Genomic DNA, 17019 nt, shown 5'->3' on the forward strand with positions numbered 1-17019 from the left:
CGTATTTTTAGTAGAGACGGGGTTTCACCATGTTAGCCAGGATGGTCTCGATCTCCTGACCTCATGATTCGCCCACCTCAGTCTCCCAAAGTGCTGGGATTACAGGCATGAGCCACCGCACCTGGCCCTGAGTTGTAATTTCTATCAGTATGTCTATACTATTGCCCCTAGACACTTGGCATTTAAGAATTTACCATTCATAGTTTCAGATATCCACATCAGACCTCATATGCTCATGATATGTGGTAAATATTATTTTGCTGAGGTATGGATTTGAGTCATAATGGGTTGCAAGCTTGCTGTGTGAGATTGGTCACTCAGCTAATAAATCAATCTATCCCACTCTATAGCAGCAGAATCTCATAACTATATTAGTGTTCCTTCTCTGTTATGGAGAAAATGCATATGCTATAAGGCAGCATTCCCCAGAGCGTGGTCAAGAGAACATTAGTTAATCATTGTTATGTGACAGTAAAAAATAGCTTGAAATAATGTTGGGTTAAATAAAGTAAAAATATCTGTACTTCAAGGTTCCACTATGTTTGAGCTGCGTGACCTTGAGCAAGTTTTTCTGAGCATTCATTTCCTCATCTGTAAAATAGGATAATAAAAATGTTACCACTTCATAGTGTCATCATGAAGATTAAAAGAGATTAAGCATATAAAGTATCTGTCATAGTAACTAGCACATAATAGGCACTAGATGCATAGTTTCCCTTGTAGTACAAAGGAAGTGGGATATCAAGGAGGAAGGATTGACTTTAGATAATTGTGCATGTCTGCTGCTATATATTTGTCAGATTGCATTCCAAAGCTAATATGGTAGAAATTTGTTGTAATATATATCTCTACATTAACTCCCCTTCTTCTCTATGCCTGGAGAAAGAGTTGATGTCATGTGCAAAGTATTCTTGAGCTAAATGCATTGTCCTTAAAATCAAACGAACTTGCCCTCCACTTCCTCCTTCTCCTGGGTGGTTGACCGTCTGCAGATCACAAGACTGCACAGATACAGCTGTAGGATTTGCATTTATGAAATGCTGACTTTATCATATGCCTCAACTTGCTAGACCTATTCATTCTGATTTGGGGTATACGTTGACAGTGACCTAAGGCTACAGAGCACTGAGATCTCTCTGGGTCAACTTCATAAGCATACGTATATCAAGAGGGTTAGAGTGTTCATGGTTTGTACTGGGTGGAGCAGAGGGTACTCTAAGCCAGAAATAAACTGTCTTGATAAGGCACTGCTATTTTTTAAATCATCTGGGCTTGAGTCTTTGGCTATCTCAGCTCTTCACCACTCCCCCACCATAATCCACTCACCTTTCTAATCTTACTGATTATACTTCTGGATATTGCTCAAATGAATCTTTCCATTTCCACCACCTGCTCCCTAGTTCAGACTCCCCATTATCCCTGTCTTCTCTGATTTGTTTCCCCACTCCATTCCTGCTTTGATCATATCATCTTCCTGCTTCAAAACATTCATCGCCTCACCATGCCTTGAAAAATGAAGCTCAAAAATCTCATTTTGGCTCTGAAGACCTTTTATAATTATTCTTCCAATTTGCCTTTCCAAGTCTGTTACTCTATTCCCCATATATACTCCCACAGTTTTAATCTAAGGATAATAAAAAAGAGAACTAAAATTCATTTAAGGCTTTTTTGGTGCAAAGCCAAATCTTAGCATTCTATACACTCTATATATTATTTCATTCTTACATTAACTCTGTAAAGACAGTATTATTTCCATTTTAAAGGTGGAGAAAATAAAATGCATAGAGTTTAAGTATTCTCCATTTTCTTTCTAATACATGAAACTTCTTGTCCTTTCCTTTGCCTTTTAAACTTTGTTAAGGTTGTGCCTTTTGCCCACTTCTTTCTTCCCTCATGTATTTATGCATCTTTCCAGGCCAATATAAAATATCATCTTCCCTTTGAAAATTCTGTATCCCTTCAAATTGGAATGACTCCTCAACCCCCATCAAACTTAGTTTTTATTTCATTTATAGTAATACTTTCTGCCTTCATTATTATTTGCCTACATGTCTTGTCTTTTATAAAGTTTGAATATCTGAAAAGCAGGATCTGCATCCTGAAGACCTCTTGTATCTAGTACAGAACAAGATACCTAAACTTAGATAGACGGATAGGTAAGTAAGTAGGAGGATAGATGCATGGAAAATGTGTATTCTCTGATCTGATGTTTTGCAGATCACTTAAAACTAATCATCATAATTTTCTGCTTCTGTGAATCATTGCTAGGCCCCCAAACATGACACAATAAACTCTGTGACATGATTAAAAAAAAAAAAAGGCTCCACACTTTTGCTTACATGGTTTTCTTTGCTTAAAGTACCTTTATCCTCATTCCTTCATTTCTTTCAAGACATATCTTAGGAGTGAAACTGCTTTTGGGAAGCCTTCCCCAAGTCTGTTAGGTAGAATCCATCATTCCATCCACTGTACTCCAGCAGAACATTTTGTGGACCTGCATGTTATACTTACTCCTTTTACTGTGCATAATTCTCCTGTGCTTTTCTCTTGGTGTAAATTAGAAGTTGTAAAATTCACCAAATATGAAAATAATCATTAGCATTTATTACAAGTATACTACTTCCCTGGTGCTATACTAAGCACATCATATTTATCTTGTTACTTAGCCCTTATAATAACCATATAAGGCAGACACCATTATTACTTCTATTTTACAGATGAGTAATGGGGAAAGAGCTTTTGGAAGTTTGAGTTACTTCCTTATGGTCATGCAACTAAGTAAGTGTCTGAGACTACAGAATCTGAATTATTTCCCACTATGCAGTGTTTTGTCTGGTTTGTTTCCCTATCTGTCACCCTCACGTGAAACATAATAGACCTCAATAAAATAGTTGTTAAGTGAATGACTGAATGGTCATAGCTATTCTGTAAATGTTTCTTGAGTGAATTTATTTATATAGTCAGAGGAAAATGAATAATGGTTTCTTTTTCTCTTTAGCAGGAATTTGACCCTCTAGGGCATGAATACTGTGCTGTTCAGTTCTGAGCTGTGCTAGCAGTACCCTTCAAAGGAAGAGCAATGGCTGCAGCAGCAGCTTCTCACCTGAACCTGGATGCCCTCCGGGAAGTGCTAGAATGCCCCATCTGCATGGAGTCCTTCACAGAAGAGCAGCTGCGTCCCAAGCTCCTGCACTGTGGCCATACCATCTGCCGCCAGTGCCTGGAGAAGCTATTGGCCAGTAGCATCAATGGTGTCCGCTGTCCCTTTTGCAGCAAGATTACCCGCATAACCAGCTTGACCCAGTTGACAGACAATCTGACAGTGCTAAAGATCATTGATACAGCTGGGCTCAGTGAGGCTGTGGGGCTGCTCATGTGTCGGTCCTGTGGGCGGCGTCTGCCCCGGCAATTCTGCCGGAGCTGTGGTTTGGTGTTATGTGAGCCTTGCCGGGAGGCAGACCATCAGCCTCCTGGCCACTGTACACTCCCTGTCAAAGAAGCAGCTGAGGAGCGGCGTCGGGACTTTGGAGAGAAGTTAACTCGTCTGCGGGAACTTATGGGGGAGCTGCAGCGGCGGAAGGCAGCCTTGGAAGGTGTCTCCAAGGACCTTCAGGCAAGGTATAAAGCAGTTCTCCAGGAGTATGGGCACGAGGAGCGCAGGGTCCAGGATGAGCTGGCTCGCTCTCGGAAGTTCTTCACAGGCTCTTTGGCTGAAGTTGAGAAGTCCAATAGTCAAGTGGTAGAGGAGCAGAGTTACCTACTTAACATTGCAGAGGTGCAGGCTGTGTCTCGCTGTGACTACTTCCTGGCCAAGATCAAGCAGGCAGATGTAGCACTACTGGAGGAGACAGCTGATGAGGAGGAGCCAGAGCTCACTGCCAGCTTGCCTCGGGAGCTCACCCTGCAAGATGTGGAGCTCCTTAAGGTAGGTCATGTTGGCCCCCTCCAAATTGGGCAAGCTGTTAAGAAGCCCCGGACAGTTAACATGGAAGATTCCTGGGCCATGGAGGCCGCAGCCTCTGCTGCCTCTACCTCTGTTACTTTTAGAGAGATGGACATGAGCCCGGAGGAAGTGGTTGCCAGCCCTAGGGCCTCACCTGCTAAACAGCGGGGTCCTGAGGCAGCCTCCAATATCCAGCAGTGCCTCTTTCTCAAGAAGATGGGGGCCAAAGGCAGCACTCCAGGAATGTTCAATCTTCCAGTCAGTCTCTACGTGACCAGTCAAGGTGAAGTGCTAGTCGCTGACCGTGGTAACTATCGTATACAAGTCTTCACCCGCAAAGGCTTTTTGAAGGAAATCCGCCGCAGCCCCAGTGGCATTGATAGCTTTGTACTAAGCTTCCTTGGGGCAGATCTACCCAACCTCACTCCTCTCTCAGTGGCAATGAACTGCCAGGGGCTGATTGGTGTGACTGACAGCTATGATAACTCCCTCAAGGTATATACCTTGGATGGCCACTGCGTGGCCTGTCACAGGAGCCAGCTGAGCAAACCATGGGGTATCACAGCCCTGCCATCTGGCCAGTTTGTAGTAACCGATGTGGAAGGTGGAAAGCTTTGGTGTTTCACAGTTGATCGAGGATCAGGGGTGGTCAAATACACCTGCCTGTGTAGTGCTGTGCGGCCCAAATTTGTCACCTGTGATGCTGAGGGCACCGTCTACTTCACCCAGGGCTTAGGCCTCAATCTGGAGAATCGGCAGAATGAGCACCACCTGGAGGGTGGCTTTTCCATTGGCTCTGTAGGCCCTGATGGGCAGCTGGGTCGCCAGATTAGCCACTTCTTCTCGGAGAATGAGGATTTCCGCTGCATTGCTGGCATGTGTGTGGATGCTCGTGGTGATCTCATCGTGGCTGACAGTAGTCGCAAGGAAATTCTCCATTTTCCTAAGGGTGGGGGCTATAGTGTCCTTATTCGAGAGGGACTTACCTGTCCGGTGGGCATAGCCCTCACTCCTAAGGGGCAGCTGCTGGTCTTGGACTGTTGGGATCATTGCATCAAGATCTACAGCTACCATCTGAGAAGATATTCCACCCCATAGGGGATGAGAAATAATCAGTTTCTTCTGCTCCCGAGCCAACTCCCCTTCCCTTAGTTCTTGGTTGTTAGTGGCACATGCAGAATAGACTTGGCCTATGTCCTGATTCCAGCTGGGTAGTTCTAGAACTTTAGAAGCTCTATCTTTTAATGTTTTTATTTGTTATTTCCCCCTCCCCGCTTCCCACCTAAATTTAGAGCTTTAAAAGATGCACTGTCCAAATAGGACACACGATGGTGTTAGCTGAAGTTTGATTAGCAATTAGGCACTTCCAAGGCTTTAGTAGAGAGAGCCACTTTAGCTCTTTGTGCCATGTTTGAAATTTGCCCTTGTATTAAATCCTTGATTTTTTCCCGTTTGGCTTTGATGCCCTTGATCCATTGTTCCTTCCTATTGTAATGTGCTTCATCTGTGACACTTTCTCTTCAACTCTGGATTCACTGTGCATGCTTCAGTGGGATCTGCTCCACCTTTCAGTGACATTTAAGACATCATATTCCTGTAATATTATGTCTCAGTCTGATCGTCTTTACCAGTATGAAAGTCATTCATTTAGTGCTACCAAAGGGGATACGCAGGCCCTTTAGGAAGCAGTACCTCTCGCCTGGAGGATCTGTGCCATCTTGGATTGAGAATTGCAGATGTGACAGAATGGATTGACCCTAGTTGGTTGGTATTGACGACTTCAGCCTGGAAATTGCTTGCCTTTTAAAGAAGCATATATGGGTTGGAATTATGCCAAAGCATAGGAAGCTGGGAATAAGCAAACAAATGCTGATATAGTCAGCAAATTTGGATAGTCTCTAGGGCTCATCATTTTTCATACTACCTCTCTCTTCTGGCCTGTGTCTAAGGAATTGTACAACATAGGCCAGGGCCAACAAAGTGGAGAGGTGGACACATTTTCATGTTCATTACTAAAACAAACAGCAAAACTATTGGTTTGTTATTCTGTATTTTCCTCAAGTGAGTACATACTATTTGGTTTCAGGATTTCTTTCCATTTCTCTATCAGGCATTAAATAATTGAGAACTGTTTCTTCATCACTGGTGTTCATGTATTTTAATTAAATACGGAATTTTGGAGATGATAAGAGGGATAACCTGCGCTATGCCATTTTGCTTCCTTATCTCACTGTGTTCTTTCAGAGTGTAGGTATCTACTCAGGTCAAAATTCAGCCAAAAGCACTACTATGTAAAGATAATAATCCAAATCTTTCTCCCAAATATATGTGTACAGAATCATCCCCCAAGGTTTAGAGTCACCAATACCCTCTTCTAAATTGAGCTTCTGCTATATATTTTATGTTTATAATTACAGCTCACAAAAAGGAAGTTAGTCTTGTTTTTAAGATCAGAAGTGGGTGAGAGAACCTGTGATGAGGTTCCTGAGGGTTTGTTGTTTACTAAGTAATATATCTTACTCTAGGTGCAGGGCTGATGGCAAGCCAAAGAGCAACTCCCTTACTTTCATGTAAACAAAATTTGCTAAACTGAGCTGCTCAAAATTGTTTTTATGGTAGTAGTGTTTCTTTGGCTTGTATCGTAATAGCTGCCAAAGGATAGGTGAAGAGGTCATTAAAATGATGTTGAACTAGTTTGTCTTGTTCTTTTAATCTGGAGAAAGCCCCATATTCTGATTATGAAATTGCATCTGATTTTCAAAGATTGGGTAATTGAGAGGAAATTGATCCAATTAAAAGTGCATCACAAATGACTCCACTAGTTATTAGAGCCACTTTATCTGTGGGGGCACCCAGCAGCAGGAGATCTGTCTTTGCTGCCAGTGGGGGACTTGCTGAGGCAATAACAGTGGCTCAAGCCTTTGGCACACGGTTTGCAGTGGAGAGATAAATATAATATTGTGGGCGGGCTGGAGGTAAATGAGGCCAGGAATCCTCCAGCTGTCCATGCTTTTGAAAGAGTGACATTCAGCATTTAGATCTCTACCCATCTAAACCAGTCATGCCTTTTCCCTCAAGTAAAGCAGGTATCTGTTGGCTCAAAATGGAAGTGTGGTCTGAGTCTTTTTCCTTTTTCCCCTTTGATGTGAATATTTTAGGCTGTGCTTAGTACAGTCAGTGTTTAATTATCTGCCGTGTTGACTAAATTGCAGACTAGGGCCCCAAGAAACTAATTTGTTCAATTACAGCAGATTTTTTTTTGCTTTGTTTTTTAAAGCAGCAGTACCCTTGTCCAAATAAAGTCTTATATGGAAGTCTATCATGTAAAATAGATCAAAGAGCAGCTGCTCTAGTTGAAGCAGGTTTGTGCCGCTGAAGAATATGCTGTTTCCTCCCTTTACCTTACCTCCTGTGCTACCACTGCAAAACTTGTGAATCTACAGAATACTTTTCTGAAAACCACTGAACTACAGCATTGCTTACCTTATAGTTCTGTCTTATTAGTCATGTGGCCTTGGGCAAGTCATTTAACTCTTCCTCTTCTGGAAAATAACAAAAATGATCCCTGCCTCCTAGAAGGGTATGAGATAACAGACGTGAAAATAACCTGGTTTCATTCCTGGAATATTCAATAAATGATGGCTGTTATTCTTTTATCTCGTTGCTCAAAAGAGCACCTGATGGTGGGAAGTGGTCCAACCATGCTAAACAGTTCCTTTCTTCTTGCTTAACAGGTTTCTATTTGGTGATTAAAACCTTTCTCAGGCATTTCTTTCCCCTCACGAGTCTCCAAATATATCGAGTTCATCTCTTCCTTTCTACTGTCTATTTCATATTCCTATTATATAAATCACTGTGTTGCAATTATCTGTCCATATATTTGAGCTTTATTGAGGGCTAACTAATCTAGCTACCAGCATGTAACATGGTGCCTAGTATAGAATATGTTCTCAGTTATTTAATTGGTTCTGGTATTTACCTGACTTCATGGGACTCCAGTAACCTGAGTCTTCCTATTGTAGCCCCCTTAGATTAGATAAAAAGGGATACTCACACAAGCCCTTTTATAAGGTATTTAAAAGCTAGTGGCAAACAGTTGACTTAGAGGTTGGTTAAGCCCCTCCTCCCTTTATCATTCTGAGTGGTTACATAGAATTTAAGGTTTTGGAGCAATGATTCATTCAATATTTATTAACTACCTACTGTGGGCCAGTGTACTCCAGTCTTGAGTCTGTAGAGGGGCACTCTTATTCCAATCAGTAGAATAAATGTGGCTTGAGCTTTACAGTGTTCCTCTAGGTAAGGCAACTAATGCTTAAGTAGTTGTACTTTTAATCTAGTGCTAATTAATGGCCTCTTAAAAGTGAAGTGTTACTCTACTCTGTAGGAGGGAAGTGGGAGAACCTAGTATGAGACTCAGGTCTCCACCCTGCACTTGACTAGGATGCTGATTTGCACTCAGGACATGCAGCCCTTCAAGGCATCTCAAATTACAGATATGAAACAACAGATGTCTGGATGAATTTTACAAGCAGGGCAACAGTGAGGTAGAAGGCTGTGTAGCAAAATATACACCTAGACTCCAGACCTATGGCTTTATCTTGTCAATATCATTAATATTCATGGGACCCAAGCTAAGGCTGAAGTTAGTGAGCCAGCTCTGGGTCTGGCAATGTACTCTAGTGAGAAGATCACTGGACTTGAAGTCAGGCTTCTGTCTGAATCACAGCTCTGCATTTTAACTAGCTGTGTGACCTCAGGTGATCACCATACCTCTAAGCCTCAATTTCCCTATCTGTTAATTTAAATAAGGGTGTTGGTCTGTCACCAAAATCCCTTCTAGCTCTATGATTTTAATTAATTTGTTAACCAATGGAATTGTTGAGTTCCCCCCAATGTTTTTGCATAATCTTTGTTATAATTGTGTTTTGTTTACATTAGAACAGTAGAACAACAACATCAACAAAAAACCCCGAATCATCCCCAACTTGATATAATTGCTTCTCTACCCCAGCTGTTGTGACTTTGTGTCACTTAGCTATTGTCACCCTGCTGAGCTAGTGTTTTCCTTTGTAAAAGAAAATGAATGACAGTTTATGTTTTAAAGGGCTGTTGTGAGAATTAAAATATATAAATGGGATAGTATATGTAAAAGTACCTAATTCAGAAAACGTGTGACTTACATTGTAGGGGGCAAAAGCATCCTTCCCTCCATGGTGAGCTGATACACATTCAAGTGAAAGCCAAGGGAGATTTTCAGACCTGTATTGGTGATGCAATACCATGTTCAGCACTTCTTTCTCTTAATTGAAAAGCCTATTGGAGGAAGAGTGGGATTGCTGGAGGGGCAGAAGTAATACTCATTCACAGCAATGTATCCCATTAGGAAAGCTGTAAATAAATCCTAAAGTCTAATCATTTGATTAAAGTAATTAAGATGGTATCTTGACTCTTTTGAGGGGTAAATAGAGCCAAGATTTTTTAAAAGATGATATATATATGCACTAATAGGTAGTACATACCTCTAAGTATATACACACATGCACATGTAGAGATGAAAATTTTTTTAAAACCTTAGAAACATGCATGTTTAGCTATTTCTTTAGATGGCTAGCTTCAAATAATTTTTTCTCTAGGTCAACATTTATTAACTCAAATAATTATAAAAATAAAAGTAAGCCACAAATATTCCTGTTAAGTGGTTAAAGCTTGAGCTTTGTAAGCAGGGAGTCCTGAGTTTAGTCCTGTTTTCCTCAATTATTAGCTCTATGATCATTAAGTCACTTAACCTCTCAATCTGTTTTCTCATTAGTAATGACTGTTTCACATTTTATTGCAGTATTGTGAAGAGATGATGGATATATAAATGCCTTTTAGCAGACTAAAAAGCATTTTTGAAATTACAGTAAACCAAATATTTCTGAAATTACCTCATTTTTGTGATATAAAGATGATATGAAACTGGTAAGGGGAAGTCTAACCCCTGCACCCCAAAGGAAAATTATTTACTAACTCACTGGAATCTTGATTGAAACCATGAAGAGTGTGTGAATGTATATAAGTCAAATGCATGTTTTCCCTATACAGATAAAACCAGGATTTTCTTTTGGTGATTTACCCAGTTTACCTGGTTATAACTATAATGGCATTGCATATTGTGAAAGAATATCAAAACCTGAGATTCCATTTATTCACTCACTTATTAAACATATATAAGACATCTACCCTTTATTATTATTAGCAATACTTAATATGAGTAATGAATGCAAAGAAAATCAGTCACAAATTTTGCAGTCAAGTAGCTTGTGGTCTGGCTGCAGAGATAAGGTATGTAAACAAATAATAAAAAGTACAAGAGAGTAAGATAAATGGTAACAGGATAGAAATGGAGTGCCAAGTGTTTGAATAAAGACTGCTGAGAAGATCTGGTTGCTGCAGGGCCTTAAAAGTAAAGGGAATATCGTGAACAAAGGTATGAGGTTAGGATGAAGAGTGAGAAGTTGGTGCCAGAAGTTAAAACCACCCCACAACGAGGGGACATTAAAGAAATTCAAAGGTCTAAAGTGGTTAAGTAATAATTCAAATGGTTCTTTTTTTTCTGCCCTAGTTTATATGACTTACTGCCAACAGTACCCATGGCTCAGTGAGGCTTCATACTTATAGAGGTGGTAGGGTATGGATCAGAATCTCCTTTGAGTCCTGAGGATGGAGGGCAAAGGCATAGTTTGAAAATGCATACCCTCTTCAGTATTCTAATCTCTCTCCTCATGGGGAATCACTGATTGACATTGTCTCAGAAATACATTTTCTGTCCTTTTAAAAATTCTGAAATAATATCGAATTTTTCTCCCCTCAGAAGCCTACGCCAAATAAGTGCTGTAATCTTAGTACAACTTTGTAGTACAGTCGGACTCATTTGTTGATGTCTGACTGGCTGAGTTTTTCAAACCTATTATTCCCCCTTCTGCCCCATATCTGGACATGCCAGTAAGAAAGCTCAAATGCTTCCACCTTTGTGGCTGGTGGAAGTTCAAACCACCTAAGAATCCTCACTGCAGCCCTACCTCCAAGCCACTAGGAAAAGCCAGGCTCCTCTACTTTCCCTGCTCAAGCCATTTCTGGACCTGCTTGAGAACTCGCTGCTCTCTGTAAAAGCCTCGTGTGAGTGATAAATCTTTTCATATCTATTTGGTCCTAATGTAACATCAGTCTTAACACCTAAACCAAGTTTTGGGTAAGGGGTTCAACCTCTCCTCTGTGGGATGACTAAACACTTTATGCAACAAGCAGAGGGTCTAGGAGATGACCACTACCACTGCAGAGCTTTCCTCTTGCTTTAGTTTGCTAACTGACTCTTGCTGGCTATAATTTTTCTTTTTTCTTTTTTTTTGTCACTGCTGGCAAGCTCATGCTTTGTGCTGTGCTGCTTTGTACTGCGTTCACTGAGCCTTACCAAGCTTCTGTTATAGATGTGCTCAGCTAAGTTGGAATTTTTGATAATTCGCATTTAAGAACAAGAATAAAGTGGCCCTGGGTCATGTGTCTTGGTCAATACTTACCTGTGTCTCTGAATTGTGTTTCGGGATCCTAGTGTAAGCTGTGACTGTCATGAGGCTCAGAGGAATGACTCTTACCTTGTGACTTTTGGTTGTTTATCTCAGCCAGGTGTTGCCCTCATTGTATGGCATACTAAAAAAAAATGATACCCTATGCAATATGCAGGCTGGTTGGTAGTCACTCATGGAGGAAGACCATTTTTTTTTTTTTTTTTTTTTTTTTGAGACGGAGTCTCGCTCTGTCGCCCAGGCTGGAGTGCAGTGGCGCTATCTCGGCTCACTGCAAGCTCTGCCTCCCGGGTTCACGCCATTCTCCTGCCTCAGCCTCTCCAAGTAGCTGGGACTACAGGGGCCCGCCACCACGCCCGGCTAATTTTTTGTATTTTTAGTAGAGACGGGGTTTCACCGTGGTCTCGATCTCCTGACCTCGGGATCCGCCCGCCTCGGCCTCCCAAAGTGCTGGGATTACAAGCGTGAGCCACCACGCCCGGCCCGGAGGAAGACCATATTGAATGCTATGGTGCACACTCCCAAAAGCAGATGGTTTACTAGGACTTTACAAAAGGCCTTTGTTCCTACTTCTGCCTATGCCCTATGCCGCTATGCCCCGTGACCCAAAAAAAAAAAAAAAAAAAAAAAAAATCATGATCCTAAGGGTTATAGGGAAAAGCATCCATGGTATAGTCAAGGAGTTCTTTCAAAGCCAACTTAAGCACTGGGTCCTCAAACCCTATAAAGCAACTGTTGGCATGGGAGAGATCCTAATCCTGATTATATGTATTTGCAACTCTGGAGGAAGAATCTTACACATATGAGTAGGATTGAGAGGACCTTCCCTCCTCCCCAACCCCTCCCCACACCACCACAACTACCACCACCAAATGATATACAGTAGCCACCAAAAGGAAAATAAAATAAACTTGGATACTGGGGGAAAGAAACAAAAAACTAAAACAGAGGTTCACAATTTGACCCAATTGGAAATCCAAAATTAAAGAATTTATGCAACAACAACAAAACAAGATAAAAGGTTACTATTTGGCTTTTGTACCTCTACAACCTAGGTTCCGAATTAACTTTTAACATTTGCTGAAATGTACCAGTTGTCAAACCCTCATGGCCTTAATATTGGGTTTCAAATTATACCTGGAATTCCCCTAAATTTAAACAAAGTGCCGCTATAATCTTAGGGTAGTTAACTGAGGATATTTTAGGACATGTTAGGAAGACAAATAGGTATGCCTCATCTTAATCAGAACTACTGCCCTGCATAAATTCCCCATAGCCATAGCACCCATTAACTTAAAATATCCCATAGTGGGCATGGATGCTCTAACCCAATGAGTAATAAATTAAAATTGAATTAAGTCTTTGGCACTTACAAATCAGCTTGCCAAAATGGGACGGCATGGACCTTCTCCTCCTCCATTAGTTAAAATAGTTAATATGGCCCAATTTAAATTAAAACAGGGTCTTCGAGGTTTGAAACCCATATACCAGACCTATTTAGAGAAGAGTGACTATCCCCACTGCTTCACCATTAATGGCCCAATGTAGCATGTTCAGAAACCTAGAAAGAATGAATGGCATCTCACAGTAGATTATTGCCATGTTAATGCTGAAGTTCTATCCAATAAGGCTCCCATATCAAATATTATCAAAATTACTAACTTTAATCAACAACTGGCAAATACTTTTAATTTATAGATTTGGCTAATATTTTAGCAGCGACTCAGCCACAATTTGCCTTCACCATCAAAGGGATGCAGTATCCTTTTACTCAGCTACCCATGGGATAACAACAGCCAGGCCTTCACACAGCCTGCAGACAAGATCTTAACCACATCTAACTTTCTTCAGGAGCACAGTAAACACTGATCATACTGATCACATCATCCTCCAAGAAGATTCATTTGGCACACTCACTGAGGACATACATATAGTCATAAAAGAGCTCACTAAAAAGAGATGGACCACTACCCCACACATAACCAAGTCCTTCCACCTTGGTTAAATTCCTGAAAGCTATTTAGCTGAGGGCCATTCTATCCCTGACACTTGCCAGAAACAGAATTCACAATTTTTTTAAAAGCCCAATATGTTTTAGTCTATTTTGAGTTCTGGAGACAGCATATTTCTCATTTACAAATTTTACTTAAACCCATTTATGCTATTACTTAAGCCCACTTATGAATTATAATACAGGCACTACAATTAGTGACCCCTGAGAGTCCTTTACTTAAAGGCTTTAGCAACCTCCTCCCATGATTCCTGAAGTCTCTGGCCCACACTTGATGGCTCTAAGTTGCCCACAGGCATCTTGTGCAAGAAAGTGTCCCTTCAGCCCCATGCTATATGCCATTAGAGTGCAATTGCTGGCTGCATATTGGACTCTCCTGGAAACAGGCTGGTTGTCACAGGCCCTCAGCCTGTGACTCTCCATACCAGCTGCCCCTTATCCCTTGGGTCTTGAAATCACACCCTAAAAGTTCAGCATAGCCACTGAGGTTTCCTTGTTATAGCATAGAGCCAAACCTGGCATATTTCACCTATAGGAAAAGGTCTCCCACTACCATCCTCAGCCCCTTGCTAGATGCCATGGTGCTGGTAAAAGTCATCCCCCTTCCCTGACCGTTTGGATATCTGCGGAAGCCCTTGCAATCAACACAGTGAAGAGTAAAGGGAGTTTCTCCACTTTATAGATGCTGTCACTACCATTGTATATGATGCAGCTTGCTGGAAAGTTCCTGATTTTTAGCCCATAACTGGGACATCCCTGATAATGGAACACGACCCAAGTCAGCACAACTGGCCAAACTTTATGCGATCCTTTTAGCACTGAATACCCTGACCAACATCTGCACAGTTTTATAGACTCTTGAACTATTGCCAGTGATTTGCTCATCTGCTCCAGCCAATAGCAGCAAAAACAGTTCTCTATCCAAGGTTGCCTCTTTGGGTTAAATAACTCTGTGACTCTCTTTCTATATATATATATATATATATATATATATATATATATATATACTTATACTCAAAGTATAAGTCAAGGTCATTTCTGCTCATAATAAATCCACAATAAAAGGCCTCATTAACACTTTAGCCCCTTCAGTAGTCTAGAAATTATTGATAGTGACTAAGGCATTCATTTCACTTCTCAAAATACATAATATTGGGCTCTTATACAAGGCATTTAATGGAACTTTCACCTCCCTTACCAGCCTCAGGCTGCAGGTGTCATAGAAAGCCATAATGGTTTATTTTACCTAAACAAGTTCAAGTTCAATTAAATGAAACATGTCGCATTTCAGTCATCAGTCAAATATCAGGGATGAATTGTAATAAAGATTCTGACTCCATTTTTGGTATTTGACTGCTAACGACTTTCAAATTCTTCTACTTACTCCCTCTTCTTCAGCCTCACATCTGGGAAAGCTGATAAGGAAGCCTAGGTAGGCCTACTTTTGGTGCCAGAGGGAAGCTCAATCCATGCAAGCCCCAGAGAACCTCCCTAACCTTACCCTACACCCCTCACCTCGCAATCCAAGTCAGTCTCCTTTCCCTGCTTTCTCAAACCATGTTTGGACCTGCTTGGAAGCTCCCTCTGCTCTCCCTAGAAAGCTTCATTACGTGAGTGATACATCTTTTCATATCCTCTTGGTGTGTGTGTGTGTGGTATCATCAGCCTCAACATCTGAAGCAAATGTTGGGTGGGGGTACATCCCACTACTTCAGAGTGACAACAGATGCTTAGAGTTAAATATTGAAAGAAACTTCATTTTACGATAAATGACAATTTTAGACCAGGTGCAGTGGCTCACGCCTGTAATCACAGCACTTTGGGAGGCCAAGGCAGGTTGGGGGTGGGGATCACCTGAGGTCAGGAGTTCGAGACTAGCTTGACCAACATGGAGAAACCCTCTCTCTACTAAAAATACAAAATTAGCTGGACATGGTGGAGCATGCCTGTAATCCCAGCTACTCGGGAAGGCTGAGGGAGGAGAATCATTCGAACCCAGGAGGCGGAGGTTGTGGTGAGCCAAGATCACACCATTACACTCCAGCCTGGGCAACAAGAGTGAAACTCCATCTCAAAAAAAAAAAAAAAAAAAAAAAGAAAATTTTGTAATTTCTGGGCAACCACATGAATAAAGCCATGTGTTTTGTGAAATGACATTTAATATTTAAACTTAAAACTAGTAATAAATCTCTAAATCTCTCAGACCCGAAGATATGAAACTTGTTTGACCCATTTAATGATTCTGTAAAAGTGTAAGAAATGAAGTTAAATGAAGAATGTCATGGCCTGAAAGGATGGAAAGGGATTAGACATGCATATTACCTTGCCTGATCCAAGACTCAGGGACTGGATATAGAAGAATGAAACTTCCATTAATCGATACACTGGAAGAAAGGCCACATACAAATAGGCAAATCCACCCTAGACCCTGCATAGAAGGCTAATTAGCTAAATGTAAGGTGCAAATGCTCAAGCAAAAACCCTGAAAGTGTGTATTCCTCCTTTCTGCTCTGGTGACTATGCCTATTTATTCTCCTCAATGAAATGGGCATATTAACTCCAGCCTATTTAATATGTACTATAACTACTCTTCAGTGCCCCATAACATTTTACACAAGTAAAAGCTGCCTAAAAATGAGCAGCATAGTCAGCCTCTCTGAATGAAATAAAATGTCTCTAAATAAAATGTCAGAAATAATACAAGGTATGGCAGCAGGAAAGTAGCTTAAGAAAACAAATGGCAAAAGGGAACATTTATTTTTATTCTGGAAGATACCATCTTTTCCTATGACTTCAATCACGTAAGCAGCTACATACCAAACTGTATTTTTCATGTCTTACCTTCTTTCTGATCACCAGATTGGTGTATACCCAGCTGCCCATTTTATATTGCCAGTTGTATATACCTTAGGAATCTTAGACTCAATATACTCAAAACTGAACTTGGCTCTACCATACCTGCTGCTCCTTTTTTATTTCACCTAAGGAACTCCAGCATTCACTCAGGCCCTTAAGTCAGAAAGCCTGGCACCATGTCTAATGATTTTCTTCACCTCTCGCCTTCTACTGTCCCATCATGAAGTTCTCATCATTCTAGCAACTTAATATTTTTCACATGCATTATTTTTCTGAATCCTCATGGCTGCTAAATTTTAAGCTATTATTTTTCTCCTTGAAACACTACTACAACTCCCTGACTGATCTTCCTAACTCTAATCTAGCATCTCACATATACTTCCTCCCATCGCAAGTCAAGCCTTATCCCACACTAGCCAGAGTCAAATTCTAAAATGCAAATGTTAATGATAATATACAAAAATTTTAAATGACCTTTAATTGCTCCTAGTAAAGGTACAACTTTCTTAACATGGTCTATACATCCCAGTGGGATTTGATTCCTGTCCATCTATCTTTCTAGGTTTATCTTACCACCACTTCCATCCCCTCTAGAGCTTTGATCCATCCACAATTTCTTTTTTCTTATCTCAGGGACATTTTTG

General features: G+C 40.9%; 2 protein-coding genes across 10 annotated transcripts in view; one reads left to right on the plus strand and one right to left on the minus strand.

Moving 5' to 3' along the window:
- Window positions 1-15577, plus strand: part of TRIM32 (tripartite motif containing 32) — a 22832-nt gene extending 7255 nt beyond the window's left edge. For 2 of the 5 annotated variants that reach the window (XM_032164977.2, XM_032164979.2), the window contains exon 2: window positions 2999-15577. In XM_032164977.2, coding sequence (XP_032020868.1) covers window positions 3080-5041 — 1962 coding nt within the window. In that variant the 5' untranslated portion in view covers window positions 2999-3079 and the 3' untranslated portion in view covers window positions 5042-15577. Of the gene's footprint in view, window positions 1-2717; window positions 2779-2998 lie in introns of all 5 variants that reach the window. The other 3 variants (XM_032164978.2, XM_032164981.2, XM_058446123.1) reach the window with 2 other exon arrangements.
- ASTN2 (astrotactin 2) overlaps window positions 1-17019 on the minus strand; it is a 1008266-nt gene that overhangs the window by 278515 nt on the left and 712732 nt on the right. The window lies entirely within an intron of this gene.

The sequence above is a fragment of the Hylobates moloch genome, unplaced genomic scaffold (assembly GCF_009828535.3).
Source record: "Hylobates moloch isolate HMO894 unplaced genomic scaffold, HMol_V3 SCAFFOLD_10, whole genome shotgun sequence".
Classification (NCBI taxonomy): domain Eukaryota; kingdom Metazoa; phylum Chordata; class Mammalia; order Primates; family Hylobatidae; genus Hylobates; species Hylobates moloch.